The sequence below is a fragment of the Leptinotarsa decemlineata genome, unplaced genomic scaffold, assembly GCF_025532065.1.
Source record: "Leptinotarsa decemlineata unplaced genomic scaffold, Ldec_3_MD MMD2_tig00000133_RagTag_RagTag, whole genome shotgun sequence".
In the NCBI taxonomy this organism is placed as follows: domain Eukaryota; kingdom Metazoa; phylum Arthropoda; class Insecta; order Coleoptera; family Chrysomelidae; genus Leptinotarsa; species Leptinotarsa decemlineata.
In genome coordinates this window covers 7,630,841-7,647,537 of record NW_027412542.1, presented here as the reverse complement: position 1 = coordinate 7,647,537, position 16,697 = coordinate 7,630,841, and the positions used below count along the sequence as shown (strand labels likewise).

Here is a 16,697-nt window from a genome sequence, read left to right as displayed (position 1 = left end):
TTTGGGTTGGAATTTTCGGTGACCATCTCAGTGGGCCTCACTTCCTTCCACCTAGATTCAATGGAGAATAATACCGAAGGTTTTCAGAATTTGTTTCACCTGGACTTTTAGAAGAAATTCCAGTCATGAAAAGATTCCGTATGTGGAACATGTACGATGGTGCTCTCCACCACACTTCAGTGTAGTGGCACGGCAATTTTTGGATGAAAATTACCATAATCGCTGGATTGACCACCTCGCTCGCCCGAAATGAATCCCTTAGATTATTTCCTCTGGGGGCACCTTAAAGCGATGGTATACAAAACTGCTATTCAAAGTGAAGAGGATTTACGGAATAAAATCATTAATTCATGTGACATAATAAAAAATACGCCAGGTATTTTCAGAAGAGTTCAAAATTCAATGATGCGGCGGCTAGACGGTTGTATTGAAGCCGAAGGAGGCCATTTCCAACACTTAATTTAGTGCAATTCGTTAGTCTAGATGTTAATGTTATTTAATAGCTGTTGTTATTGTTACATAATTAGTAATGAAAAATTGTAAAAATAATAATTTCCAAAAGAAACATTTAATTCCCCATATTATTCCTTGTGAGATACAGAGATATGCAATTAGGTCGACTTTTTTTTCTTAAAAACTAAGCAAGATACGAAAAAAATTCAGGAGACAAAAAAGTTGTATTTTTAATTGCTTGATCCAAAGAAATGATGAAAATTGCACAAAAGCCAGTAGCGTACATTTTTAAGTCAAAAATATTCGTTCAAATCCCGCTCGAGACGCCACTGGACTTAATAAATTGAATCACGTTCGGGCTAAATTAGCTCCTTAATTTGGCAATGGCATGCCATTGCCAAATTACAAAAAATTAGGTGAAGGATATTTGGGATATTCACGAATATTTTTTTTTAATTTTTATTTTAACAGCCTTTATCTTGAGAACGAAGGATTTGCGGACCCATGTTTATATGAACATTTCGTTTTAAAATAACCTAATGAATCGTCTGTTGCATTTATGGTACATACTTAATTAACACCCTGTATATAACAAAAAAGATCGAATATTTGTAGAATCTTTTGAAGTTTACTGAGCCACTTGTATGTAGAGTAGACTACAGCCAGCTAACATAAATTTGTATGGAACAGAATTGCTTTCAGTTCAACAACTGTTTCTTCAAGAAGCGTGCTACAAAATCAATGAAAATTATGGCAAAATTGCCTGAATTCGGCTTGGAAATGCTTCCGCATCCACCGTATTCTCCAGATCAGGCCCCCAGAGACTATTTCTTGTTCTCATACCTCTATAGAATGCTTGCCGAAAAGAAAATAGCACCGATGAAGAGGTAATCGTCGAAACTGAGGCCTGTTTTGGGGCTTAAGACGTACTATTAAACTGGTATCAAAAAATTTTATGACCGCTATAATCGTTTTATCGCCCTCGAAGGCAACTACGAACTTTTATACATATACACATATTGTATATATCTATACAATACAATATGTATACATGTATACATACATGTTGTATCGTAGATTTATATGTTTCATATGTTACGGTTGACATGTATATGTGATGACAAATTTCAAAGAGTGGTTGATCTTTCTAATAATTGTTTTCGATATGAAATAATATTCAGTTCCTCACACCAAACATAATAATAGTTCAAAATCAAATTTTTGCTGCAGAAAAAAATCAATTTTTAATAATGAGTTTTATTATTTGCATATGATATCTGCCCTAAAATTAGTTTCTATAACATTAGTAAATTAGTAATTTACTATTTTCACCTACCTTTATATGTAAAAAATCTCGAATTTCAAAGGAAATTGCGTAACCGTGGACTGGTGAGTCGTCGTCTAGCGAGCCATCGTATGCTACGTTGGTTCGAACAGCAAATGCTACCGGCTTTGTCTAAAAAAAAAAAAATAAACTTGAGTCAGTACTTGAGTCCGATAAAAAGTAATTTTTTGAGCAAATAAATAAAGAATCGCCCCAATAAATAGTGATCATTATTCACTAACATAAAATCTTCAAATAACATATTATTCACAAATTGTAATACAAAATGTAGTGATCCAACAGGCAGTTTTCGTGTAGATCTACTGTTGAATGGATTCCAATTCTGGCCGATTCTCTCAATTTTGAATCAGCCTCTCGAGTAAGTGTCGCTAAGAAGCCTAAATTCTCCCTTTCTCACCATCACTATCATACTTAGAATTGAATACGACCTTCACATGCGCTATCTGAAACCATTCTACTCCAAAATAAGAAAATTCATGCTCTCTTCAGTGAGTTCTAATTTAACCATAAAACAATTGAGTGGAGATCCAAACTTCTACAGAGATGCATCATGATGTGGTACGTAGGTAGGCAAGTTCAAAGTGAATGGGTATAGTCGACACTCCAATTCAACCCACGAGGGCTTCTTGTAGTTCACCCCTATCCAGACTCTGCCAAATGAGTCCAACTTTTTAATGAAACCGATTACAATCACAGAGCATGTGCCCTTTGCTGGAGAAAATATGTATTCTGTGGAGCATTTCAGAAATATGTCTTCCTATAACTACCCACCAACCAGAATAAACCCAGAAACCTTTCTATATGATTGCATCTGTGAGTCAGTTATACATAGCGATACATTAGATTCAGCCATGCAGGGCTGGTTTGGGTGATTCATGGTTTCAGCATAAGCGTTTGCTTCTGCTGTTAAGAAATTTGGTATGAGGCAGTTTCATAAGATATCCCGCTTTCGGGAAGACAATGAGTCGCTTCCTGGCTGCACCAGCTAGCCTCATAGGTTTGTTGATACGATTAAGTGTTGAGGAACTGAGAAGCTCTTGCTCTTCATCCGATGTTACATGGAGGGCGTCCATCTGCGCTACAGAATCAGAGCCATATTCTTTGGGTCTCACGAGTAGCTAAGGAAAGGAGGTCTATCACGGCATAGCCTAGCGTTACCAAGATAAGGTCTTTCACAAGGGCATGCCCGGTATCTCGAAAATTCTTTCAGTGGCAATGAGTGGGTTCCAGTCATATATTTTTTTCTACGTGAGTGAACATACCTCAGGATGGTGCCATCAAGTACCGCTACAAAGATGGCCACTTCGACCACGATTTGGGATGAAGAATTAATGATGTTCCCCCATTGGGAATGAACCTCACTACTTTGAGTGAGAATGAATCATAGGGTTCCTTTGAAACGTAAAATAAAGAAAAAAGGAGGAGGGGTTCAAAGGAGAGAGCAAACAAACTTTGGGATTCAATTTCTGTTCCGTCAACAGTTTTAGGTTTCGGAAAGGATCCAATTACGAGAACAAATGAAGACTGAGATCAGATTCATATATATGACTACCTACCTCTCCTGATAAATTTCGATACAAACGGCTCCAGTTTGTACGGTTCCAGATATTTCTCAATGAGAAATTTCTCAATGATGAGTTTTTATTATGAATTGTATCTCTGTTCCAAACAACATTATTATATAATTCAGATATTCTTGCTCCCTCTGTTACAAATGAGCTCCCGTTATCACCGCTGGTATTCACTGTTGAGAGTTGTTGCAGAGTAAGGAATCTGATACCCTATTCTCCTTGTTGGGGCGTGTAAGAGTATTCATGAATTTTGCTGTATGGTTCCCCCTGCAATTATTGCTCACCACGTGGATTATATCACTAATTTATCTGTTTAGTCTACTTTAGAAACAGCATAGTTTGTGAGGCTAGATATTTTCCTTCTCGTAATCGAGTAGTAATCGAAGCCCTTTGCAACTAAACTCTGTCTAATATTGGATGTCTCTAGAAGGTACCTACATACTTTTCGGAAATCAACTCTTAGGGTTTATCTTCTGACTGGGAGTATATGTGAGAATGATTATTCCTTTGCTCACAAGTCTATTTCCTCGCTCATACCGACGTTGTTGACCATCGTTGTTAAATCAAGTAGATGGCCAAAAACTTTCTTTTCCAAATTAATCTCTCCTGAAATATACTCTTTTATTTGAACAAGATTCCTATAGGTGGGATTCAATCAAATGAGTGAATGAATGTTATTTACGTACTGTCATCGATGGTATGGGTGGATTTAACCCATATCGTGACAAAAAGTTGTAATTATGAACGAATTGAGTGTTTTTACTCATAATGTTATCCGGATTTGCTACTGAAGAGCCGATAAGGTAAGTGTCTTACGACGAAACATCGGATGTCTAGCAGTGAGGATAACATTGTTCCATATAAGTGAAATTTTAATTTTTTCTTTGTGTCGGAATCCTGTAAATGATATCTGATTCGATCCCATTACGAATGTTTGGAATACAAACGGAATAGAGAAAAGTGCTTTTCGTATAATTCAGCGTATTTGTTTCGAACGTATTTTCTTTCGTGTAATTCTCTGTTTACATGAAAATAGCTGTTTCGAAAGGGCTTTCTCTTCCAGTATGTGCCAGAGAGTTATTTCTTCGCATGATATACACATCTGTGTATAGAGTTAATTTTTGAAATTGATTGTTTCCTTCCTTTCTTTGGAAGATTTATACATTTTTTGTATCAAGGTGGAGAAGTAGGAGGCCAAAAACTTTCTTTCCTAAATTAACGATATTTTTATCAATTCTTGTTGTGCTCTTAGGCCACAGGATTTTGCCTCTATCAATATAATGAAATTGTTACATCGCTCGTTCTAACTAATATTTTTCCTGTTTTCTTCCTTTTGGGTTTTGGAAACCCTAAGTTGTGGAAACTAGATTTTGGTTGCTTGACCGTGCACTTTCTGAATTGAAAGTCTATCATTCCATCAATGATAGACATCTTGGACGTTGTTAAAACCTTAAAATTCCTCATTCACTCCAACGCTCCGTAAAGCAATTCCATTACGAATGTTTTATGTAAAATGTGATAAAAATATTCAGAAACAGAAAGTGGTTGTTTCTATTGAACGTTTTCTTCCGGTTTGGTTTAATTGTTCAATTTCTGTCTAAAAATATCTTCTATGCAAGATCTCCACTTTTTCGCAATTTTCCGTCTTCACTTCTTGCACTTGGGCTGCGTAACCAAGAACCATGAATGACGGTCGGACCAAAAATACAAATCTAAAGAGCATAAAGTTCACTGATAAAACAAAGGAATACTTCACCTCATCATTTTCTATTGTCAAGGGGGATATGAAGTGTTTTTGTCCAACAAATAAATAAATATCATAACCTTCTTTATCCTAACCATGAATTCTGAAGAAATGAATGCGGTTGTTGATGTGATATGTGGGAACTGAAATACCTTGAGGTGACCTTGAGATTGAATGGATACAGTGCCTCCGAGATCAGGAAAGCCATGAAAACGAAGAGCACCACGGTTCAAAAAACGAAAAAGGATCAGATGGTTGCACGCGCATATTTACCATTCATCCCTAGGGCCACGGACAGAATTGGAAAACTATTGGATAAACACGACATCGAAACAGTCTTCAAACCCACGAGGAAGATACAACAAAGCCTAAGGTCGGCTAAAGACAAAAGAGACCCATTATCAGCAGCAGGGGTCTATTGCATATCGTTCACTTGTGGAAAGGTGTATATTGGAACCACCAAACGATCCACGCGAACAAGACTGAAAGAGCATAAAAGGAACTGCAGACTAGGCCAAGCGGACAAGTCAGCTGTGGCAGAACACGCGTTTAGTGGAGGAGACCACATAATTTTGTTTGAAAACACAGAACTAATTGCCCTCAACCAGGGATACTATAGCCGACTGGTACGGGAGGCAATAGAGACCCACAAACAGCCGGAGAATTTCAACAGAAAAGAAGAAGCGGTGAACCTAAATCGAATATGGAACCCCATTTTAAGGAATTCAAGAATAACGAACAGAATGACAACATACAGCAAGATTGTTGATGGTCCAGGTTCGAGTACAGGTACAAGTACATGTACAAGTACAGGTACCAATACAACTGATTACCTGAGAAGGCATAAATACGCTTTACAAAGCCTAAAAGTTAGTCATCGGACAGCAAGCTATGATGGTTAAATCTCTGAAGAAGCTAGCCACTCGCGCCAGCGAAACGTCAGGAAGAAATTCCAAAAATCTACGGCTTTCAAATTCGAAAAACAGTGACACTGTTTTGGGTTGTAAACCTTCGGCCATCCCAAAAATAAATAAATTCAGATTAAAAGAGAATTTGCTTAAGTGTAATGAAGGAAATGTAGCTTTCCGAAACGTCAGCTACTTATAGAGAAAAATCAAGTATTGTCAAACGAAGAATGACACAGTAATTACGTATTAAATTGAAAGATATGCTTGCTTGTGAGATTTCCACTGAATAATTCACGAAACCGCAAAACGTGTTGTTATCATACAATAGCTTCTTTAGGCGTGTCAAATATGTTATCATGGATTTCAGTCAAGTGTCGGTCATCTCCATCACATATGTATATCGTTAGATTTTTTGTTCGTTAATTATGACTAAAAAATACTCACCCGCGATTTTTCAAGTTGACTAAGTGCCTGCCTTTCCTTCTCTCGGCGTAAGGTCTCTTTCTCCTCATCAAGCGACAGATCCGATGATGGTTGTGAATAGTTTGAATCAGCAGAGCCCTGAAAATAAGAATGTCTTTGAATTTAACAAATACAGTCCACAACAATTAAATGTTGGGTATCTGGTGAATGACGTCATGAATAGTATCCAACAAATGTTTCGTAGATTCTTGCTTTTCACAAAAGAAGAACTGGTGTAATTCAAACGAATATTTGGAATATTTGTTGGTTTAGAATTTTTTTGTAATTCGGTACGTTCCAATACAGTTCTTACTTTACATCTTGTTGGACTAACGTTTTTTTTATTTCTTTTCCATAACAGATAACAATCTGGAGCAGCACAAAGATTTGACAGGGTTTAAAAACACACTTTGAAGAAGTAGGTGGTTCATGATAGAATCTAATTGTTTAGATTGATTTTCAAAAAAAAAATATTCTTTTAGATATAGGACATTGTTTATACTATGTAGTTATTCTATAGATGAATAAAGAGTTTTTTCTGATGTAAAAAAGTCACTACAACATTATACAAAACATTTCCAAGCCGCAACTCTCTTTATTCTTTATTGATTTGTGTGAATTAGTTGGATAATGCCTAAATGTTTTGAAATATAACAAAACAATTCACTACATATTGTTCTTCACTTATAGGCCTTCAAGAAGTCCGCGATAACATATTCTATGTTTTTAAGAGACCTTACTGTATTTAGACGGATACGACATCAATTCTTATCGAGTGAATGTGTTAGTTACATTGAGCATGTCATGCACATTATGATTGCCATTTGCATACGGCAAAATCAAAGCTACTGCACGATGCGTAATGAAGAAAGGTTGCAATTGCATTGGTTTTGTTTTACGTGATAAATCACTCTGTAGATTAAGGTAATATTTTTGTCTTGTGTTGTCGTTAAGAAGAGAGTTACTTACCTATTTCAAAATAAAGATCTTAGGTTGTGGATATATGTTTAAGTGAATTTTATCAAAGGTCAATGTAGGCTACCCTACACTGAAGGCCAGGTCGAGCCGCTAGTATGGATATACCATACTAGTGAACCGCCCTGGCTCCGCACGGATGCAATGCTGATGCTAAATATACTACAGAATATCTTTATATACAAAGTTCACAGCTTTTTTGTCAGTAGACAATACGAACATGTTTTCTGTGGAGGTTACTCTTAAAAAAGCGACATACAGGGTGTCAATTTGAAAACTTCCAACCCTCAATATCTTCCTTCCAGTAAATAATATGAGGAATCGAAAAAATAGGTCAATTTTATAGTCGAGGGGGACATTTTCAAATAATATTTGTAGCTCTCGTGGTTCAATCTCCAAGAAGGGGTAGATCTTACCCTTAGAATCTTAAATGGAAAGTTCAATTCTGCTTCCAATGATACCTTGACGTTTTTTTGTTGATCTGTTTCCAAAAAATAGCATTCTGAACTCACACATGTAATTAGAATTTGCCTGTTCTGAGATGCATTATTGTATTGACTCTTTTTAATAAAAATGATTGGAAGAAGAGTGGCACCGTCCGACCCTTGAATGACAGGAATAAATGTATTACGCGTGGGATTTTTTATTTGTTGGTTATTGTCATTTTACAAAATAAAATTTAATTTGCAAGATAGACATTTCAAACGTAAAATCTACTTGAGCTTATCTCAACTCCCCTATAACATAACGAAAAACTTCAGTAGGAATTGACTAGCATGCTGCTGTAATTCGTCTTTTGAGTTCTTCAATATCGGAAGTTTGTGTTTTATAAACAACGGAATTGAGATGCCCCCCCAAAAAAAGAAATCTAAGGGTGTTGAATCCGGTGATCTCGGAGGCCATTCAACTGCTCCTCTTCTGCCAATCCATCAATCCGGAAATCTCTCGTTAAACCCCTGTCGGACGGGAAGAAAATGATGAAGTGAAGCAACGTTCTGCTGGAAAAATAACAGATCCTCCTGCAAAAGTTCACTACATTCTAGCTCGTGATGAGAGTACTGTGGGTGTCGTGTATGCTCTTCCCGAAAAATATTTGGGTTTTCGTCATTTCAATAGTGACAATTTTGTCTATTAACAGAAGAGTAGGGATGTGAGGAGTAGGGATTAGAAATCATGTCTCATCGAGACAAAACTTCATTCTTCTATCATAATCTTTCTCGTGGAGCTCTTGAAGAATCTGCATTTTATAAGGATGAAATTTATGCATTTACAATGCTTTTCTAACAGTCTCGAGTGACATTCCGGTCTGTTCTGATACTGATCGAAAGTAGCTCGTGGGCTCTGCGGCAAATGTTCCTAAAACTTCAATTTGAGCTGCTTCATTTAGTACTGTGGAGTGATTTATTTTTTTATTTATCACTGAACCAGTGTCGTGAAACTTATCCAACAAATGAAGTACATACCGGTGACTTACATTACTATTTGGAAGAACATGCCGCCCTTCGTGCGCACTTTCCAACTTCTTCATAATTCGCAATGATTTCGTCTTGAAGAATGTAAAACATTTTCACTTTTATTAACCTATTAAAGTAAACACTAAACAGCCCAATAGGTACAACTGTATGCACAATACGACCACATCGTTCAAATTTGCGAACCAATTTTTCGACTGAAAACAGAAACTTTTTACATCGGCTTTCTGTAGACTTTCAGCCATGAGAATTAAAAATTCAGCATTTACTAAACAAAACTTTACTACCATCTACGTTCTACTATTAGAGTACTATTTGAAGTGAATTAATTGAAGCTAATGGCTAATGTTACCCCTAATAAAGGGTTGTTGAAACGGAATCACCTGATACTCTTACCAGATCTGGTCAAACCATGCATCTCAGTACTGGCATACTAATAATTACTTCTGTTGGTTTACGCTATTTTTCGGAAAATGCTCATCAAAAAATAATAAGTCAGGGTACCATTGGAAACAGAATTGAACGCCAATCAAAATTATGTGCCATTTCACCCCCCTTCCCATTTAAAATCCTGAGGGTAACACCTACCCCTCCTAGGGGGTTACAAATAGTATTTGAAAGTGTCCCCCTTGAAAATACAAATGTTTTTTCGATTTCTCATATTGTTTACTGGAAGGAAGATATTAAGGGTGGGAAGTTTTCGAATAGACACCCTGTATAATTGACCCGGTACGGCGGTAACCGCTATGTCCTTGTATTATGAATCTGTAATATCTTTGAAAAAATTCATTCAAATAACATGCTTTGAGGAGCATATTGATCACATTATGTACAGAACAGATAATAGTAGGGGAGCCCACGATGTAAAATGGGGATTTACTCGAGCGTCATAGTGTCATATATTATATACCTTTTCATCGGTGGTGGAAGCGGCTATAGATTTTCAAATATGTAAAAAAATACTGTTGCATGGACATACTTGATCGCGTCAGATATTGATAGCATCAATATCCTATGTAAGTTAAATAATGTTCGTATGTTAATTTGATCGTTTGCATGATGCGGGTGATTGTACAAAAGGGTTAAAAGTGAAAAGAAAAAAAAATCAAGCGCGTCAGATTTTCTAAGGGAGTGTTAAGTACAACAAAAAAAAAACTCTCATTCAACAATCTGACGATTTCGATCTGACGCAATCTCGCGGCCATTATTATAATGTGCAAAAAATATTCGCCATTTTGAAATACTCAAGCGCGTCAGATTAAGATATATATCGTTCATCTTCATATTCTGGACGTGCTGTTTTATAATCTGACGATTATCTAGATGAATTCGCTTAATCTGACAAAAAAAATATTATTGTTTACTTTTTTTAAAATCATTGAACTTAATTATTTGAAAAGCGCAGGAATTAGCATGCAAATAAATAAATGTATGTTTTTTAAGTAGAATTGTGTTTATAAGGAAATAATTTTTTAAAAATGCTCAAGAAAATTTAATTCTTCACAATCAATTGATTAATTAATCATCATCTACATCTTCATCACGAACGAGTCTCTGTGATCAGCTATGGTGACGTCATGGCGACAGAATTCAGAGTGGGGACGGAGTGAGAGAGTAATAGATAGAGAAAAAGTGAAAGATGAACAGAAACTCGGAAAGGGAAATATAGATATCACACAGTTGCACGCGTTGAACTTTATCGACGAATTTTTGTTATTTCGGATTGCGGAATTAGTCAGATTATTTATTTTTCGTAATCCTTGAATCATTTCCTTCAAAATAAAGAAAAATTAGCTACGCTCGAGAATGTCGAAATGACGTTATTTTTTTACAACTTTGCTGCCCTCCCCTTTCTTTACGTCACTCTCAAATTGTCAGATTACTGGAATATACACTTTTCAGCATGTAATTAACTCACCCTACCTTAATCTGACGCGCTCGAAAATTTCTGATGATCATTTTTTTACTAATCTGATCCTTTATCTTTCACGGGTGGCCTTATATATGGGGCTCATATTAGGTGGAGGTACTTAACCGGCTACAAGGTATCACCCTGTATATTAATCTGCCGCGATTCAGTAAATCCCGAAATCCCCGCTTGGGCTCCCCTATTATGAAGAATATATCAAGGATAATTTTATAAACGCGACATTTTCCTCCGCGGCTGGCGTCTTACTTGGAATATTCAAAAAACTTTTTTTATTGCACATCTTGAACATAAAACAAACATACATTCAAAATTTCAGCCTTCGAAAATATAACGGTACGGAGAAACAATGATGAAAATGTAACTTTATTTTACGAACGCGGCATTTTCCCCCGTGGCTGGCAGCCCAGTTGAAATATTTGAAAATCCTTTCTTATTGCACATCCACAACATAATTGGAACCTACATACAAAATATCAGCCTTCGAAAATACAGCGGTACGGAGAAACAGTGATAAAAAGGTAATTTTCATATGCAAATGCTCCCTTTTACCCCCGCGGGGGAAGCCCCAGTTGGACTATTTGAAAAGCATTCCCTAGTACGCGTCTAAGGTCTAAGAAGCACCTCTATACCAAATTTTAGCTTCCTAGGACTTACCAGTACGGAGAAACAGAGATGAATGAGTGAGTGTTTCGCATTTATAAATATGTATAGATATAGATTATGTCGAGGTAACTTTGCTATACACAAAAATTTTAATTACATTGAATAGGGCATCTGTAGAAACTATTCTTGATTTTCCTTCAAATAATCTTTAGCGATATTTTCTGTGTCGAAATCATTTTTTTCATTATCGTTTTTTGCTGTTGATCCCCGTGCCAGCAACCCGAACGATATTCATTGTCAACGAAGCCAACTTTGTATCTATGTATCTTTGGAAAAAAAAATCACAAACATTAAGTGAAGTTTTCTTTTGGGGCACGCATTAATAACAATCCCTAGATATCCAATCTGTTTAGCACAGGGATGATGGTGAGATTGGAACAGATAAGAAAAGTAGGAGTACCCTTGGAAGGGCCCTGTCAAGCGCAGGATTATAGGAGTATAGATGAATAAAAAGTGTTCATAATTGTTAATAGTATCTGTGAAAACCACTTTACCAGATTTTGGAAATCTGTTTCTACTTTTCATTTCAGACATTTCCATTATTTGACCGAATTAGCACTTCCAGATTTTAAATAAATAAAAAAAAAACTTTCTGGTAGGTACTCATTTTCTCCATGCGTGTAACACAGCAACTGTGCTTCAGAAATACTCTATACTAAAAATAACATTTTCAATAGGGTCAAGGCTCTCTGAAATAATTCTGGAAGGAGTGAATGGGAACGTTTTATTCACGAATGGAATGGAAATGCTTCAATCATTCACTGAAAAGACCTTAGAGATTACAAATGCAAAAGAGGTAAACACGCACGATGAATTTCTAATGATCAATTTAAGGATTTTGAATACGCGAATTGTTCTTGGGAATATAATATTGTGTGTTTCCAGTGACTGTCTTGTTGGGTTGCCAAGTAGATACAAAGTAATTTTGTATGAATTCTGAGTCAGTTCAAGGTGTGTAGTTCGCTAAAAATGGGAAAATATAACTGAAGAAAACACTTTTCCTACACCATCGACCAAATGAATCCAGTTTGAACACTTTCCTACACCATCGACCAAATGAATCCAGTTTCCTAACGAAGCCGAAGTGATCTTCCAGGTTAGTTGGCGAGATTGGGACGATCCGCAGCGGACCTGGTACCGACCATGTGCTCTACTCTTTCATCATTTTCCAAACAGAGACCGCAAGGATTTCACGATAGTCCAAATCTCTTCTTGTGATGATTCAGAAAATACTTCATCCAAAGTATGTACTGTGGAACCAGAGCCGACATTTCCTTGTGGAGAATAATTCACTCCAAAGTTCACAGACTATGGTACAATTCCCTCACTTTGATGAGAACGTGATATAGGGTCAATCTAGTACTACAATCATCAGGTAGGTGAGCAACATTAATATGTGATTTGGGAAGTAGGTCACCTGTGATGTTTTTCAGGGCTGCAGGTACCTTCATATTTCAGCACGTTATTATTGACTAGAATTCATGATAGGGAAGTCGGCAAAGACAAAAAAAAATTGGGTGTCTAGGCCGCGGCAACTGATGCAACTTTCTTTATTGGGGATATTGTTACCTTCATATTTCAACACTTACTGAAAAAGAAGTCAATCAGCAGGGATGAAATGAAAAATTCTAGCATCGGGGATGGCTTCTTGATATTTCAGTACGTTATTAAAGAAAAGGAAACGGCAGAGACGGCAGACTGACCAGGACATGGCTGAGATGAAATTAAAAATCCGGTCATCACCGAAAGCACAGCTTCAGCAACTGTTTTATTAAGGATTCTGCCACCTTCATGCATGTTATTACTGACTAGTGAAATGACAGATGAAATCAATCAACCCTCTACTCATTGTATATCAACGACGTATTCGAAAAAAACAAGAATTCAATACATGGCTTTGCTGACGACACCACACTTGTCTTGTCATTCCAGTTGAATTCCAGGACATCGGTTTGGATTCATATCTTCACCAGCAGCAGAAGGTTGTTTATCTTAATGAAGATCAAGAAGTGATTTAGAATTGAGGTGAACGTAACCAGATTCAATTCAATGCCACAAAAACCCAGGCATCGGTTTTCTCTAAAAAGATGAATGTCTCCGAACCGGATATAATAATGTCAGTACAGGCAATTTCGCTTTCTGTTTCGATAAGTTTGTTGGGGGTTAAAATAGACACCAATATGTCTTGCCACAATCATGTTGCAGTAATTGCAAAGGCTGCTTCTCCTTTCCTGTTCCGAAACCAGAAAACTGTACACATCTCAGCAACTTTTGATGCTTTATAAAGCTCAGATCAGACCTTCTTTGGAATATTGTACTCATGTATGGAGCTCCGCCCATAAGCATAACCCGAAGCTGCTGGATTCCACCCAGAAAAGAGAAATCCGCCTAATTGGAGACGCGAACATAATTTGCAACCTTGATAGTTTGGAACATCATGGAAAGGTTGTATATTTGTCTTTCTTCTGTAGATACTTCAAGTGTAGATGTTCAAGTGACTTGGAACATTTCATTACACCTAGAGCGGTACATATCAGAAATACGCGTGGGACTGTGGCTGCTCATCGTTTTGAGGTTCAACTTAGTCACAAACATACATACATACATTCATCCATTCTCACAAACTTTCATATTCATAATATTAGTATAGAGTATAGAAGTGTAGATAGTATAGATAATCCTGAACCAAAATATTCAAACCAATGGAAAGATCTACCAGTAACACTATTGAAAATTCCTGAAATTCATCCAAACTGTTCAGAATATTTGATTCATTTTGAAAAGTGAATTCAATTACTGAGAATATCTACGAAAATCCCAGTTGTAATCATACTGAAAACAGTAAAAAGTCGTCTATATGCATTAAACAATTTCCAAAATGGAGATATGATTGCTTCCATGATTAGAAGATAAAAATAAAACAGTATAATGACCTAGATTCAATGGTTTCAATTAACACTCGGTCTCGGTTAATAAGATTTGATTCACGTTGGTAATTGGATTTCAATCACGTAATATAGAAAGTATGAGGACTCAATTACTGAAAAGAATATATAGAAAAATTTAGTTCAAACAATATGCATACGCTTTCTCAATTTCAGATATTTCAATAGACAGTATTGAGTATCAGTCGAGTATTGAGTTTTAATTATTGATCACCAGTGATAGTATTTTTATGGCATTTTTGAAACGTTGTGTAAAGTGATTCTTTAAATTGACGTTACTTTCTCATTTATAATCAGTTACACTTACTTCTATTATATATTTTATCAGGAAACTATATAATTATTTCAAATCTGATAATAGTTGTTATTTAGAACAAATTATGTCACCGTATTATGATCTAGTCTAGATTGTATCCACCGTCATCGCTTTACTTTGAATAAGAAATTCACGACCAAATTTATGAGTTGAATAAAATCTGAAAATAATGAAAAAAGTTTTTATTGACCTTTTTTGGATTTGCTCATCTTCCTCAATCTGAAAAAATTATGGACAACTTTATACAGGCGTAGAGGGCAAACTTCTAGTTCACCGTAATAAATTACTACGTATATTTTTCTCGAAGAAAAATGTTCTGTTCATCAGTACTTTGTCGCATTCAATAATTTTGCCTGCCGAATAATATCAAATTATTTTATAGGGATCCAAATGTGGCTCCGTCTTCAACATTTAAAATTTTTTTTTGCATCATCCTGATTGGCGAAGGTTCTGCTAGTGAGAAAGTAATCGAAGTGCTTGAAAATATGAAAGAATAAAACGACGTTTTGAAAGTCGTTTAATTATTTGAGATGTTTTTTTTTGGAGAACACTGAACGTTTCTTGGTATTCTTTTCGGATCTTAATTTCCCGTAATCATTTTCGAGAATTTGTGATTTTTTATTCAAATTGCCGCAGTTGAAAATGAAAGTATTTTTATTTATTTATTCGTTTGTTCATTTATTTATTTATTCATTTATACAATGTTCTTTAGGTTACACCCAACTACATCTATGCAGGATGTGTGAACAGGAAGATGAGACTGTCAGGCATGTACTATGCAAGTGCTCGGAGTTGTCGTCAGTAAGTGTTCAACAAGTCTTGGCCTACACCTGCCGATATAAAAAAGATGTCTCCCAGTGACCTGTCCACTTTCCTGGAAAGGACACGATGGACGATGACCTAGAAGGACAACTCCTCCGGAGGATGTACAATGGGTCACAAGTGGCCTAAGTGATGTGGTCTTACACTCACCCTCCCACCCAGATACAGACAGATACACCCCACTACACAATACACAATACAATTACAATAAGATAAAAACAAGAGAAGTGAAGTGAAGAGAGCTAATCTTAGAGATGGAACAGTAAAAAATGTCGAGCTGACAACTTGCAGAATTGCATTTGACACACGTTATGCAGAGGAGAACGCTTCAGAAATTTGCACGTGGTGTTGGCAGATAAAAAAGATTAACTACTCCAGAGGTTGGGTCTAGGTACATTGAAATTCAGTTTTTGCTGAGTATGTGGGTCAATAATTAAATTATTAATCAGTTTAATAAGATAAATTGTGGTGTGTCAATCACGACGGCAACTGAAGCTATTCATAGCATGAATTTCACTAGTTCGGACTTCCATTGTCTATTATATAAAATGATTTGAAATCCCTGAAACAAGTAAAAAAGAATAATTAAAAAAGAATAGTTGAAAATAACAATTATATTAAGCAACAATAAACCTGAAATGAAATGATAGTAAAATAACCTACAAGTAAAAATATAATAATTGAATAAATAAAAATTAAAGGAATGCAAAAAGAAAATAATAAAAAAATAAAAAGTGTAGAGATTCCAAGTCACGTTAGTTCACGACGTTTCGATTGTTGGTATCTACAATCGTCTTCGGGTGAGATTGTAGATACCAACAATCGAAACGTCGTGAACTAACGTGACTTGGAATCTCTACACTTTTTATTTTTTTATTATTTTCTTTTTGCATTCCTTTAATTTTTATTTATTCAATTATTATATTTTTACTTGTAGGTTATTTTACTATCATTTCATTTCAGGTTTATTGTTGCTTAATATAATTGTTATTTTCAACTATTCTTTTTTAATTATTCTTTTTTACTTGTTTCAGGGATTTCAAATCATTTTATATAATAGACAATGGAAGTCCGAACTAGTGAAATTCATC

At 35.9% G+C, this 16,697-nt stretch overlaps 1 protein-coding gene across 7 annotated transcripts in view; it reads right to left on the bottom strand.

The window, feature by feature from the left end:
* Positions 1-16,697, bottom strand: part of Ca-beta (Calcium channel protein beta subunit) — a 483,978-nt gene that overhangs the window by 72,692 nt on the left and 394,589 nt on the right. For all 7 annotated transcript variants that reach the window (XM_074172644.1, XM_074172646.1, XM_074172649.1 and 4 more), the window contains 2 exons: positions 6,466-6,582; positions 1,790-1,909 (listed from right to left, as the gene is read on the bottom strand). In XM_074172644.1, the coding sequence (XP_074028745.1) occupies positions 1,790-1,909; positions 6,466-6,582 (237 nt within the window). The remainder of the gene's footprint in view (positions 1-1,789; positions 1,910-6,465; positions 6,583-16,697) is intronic.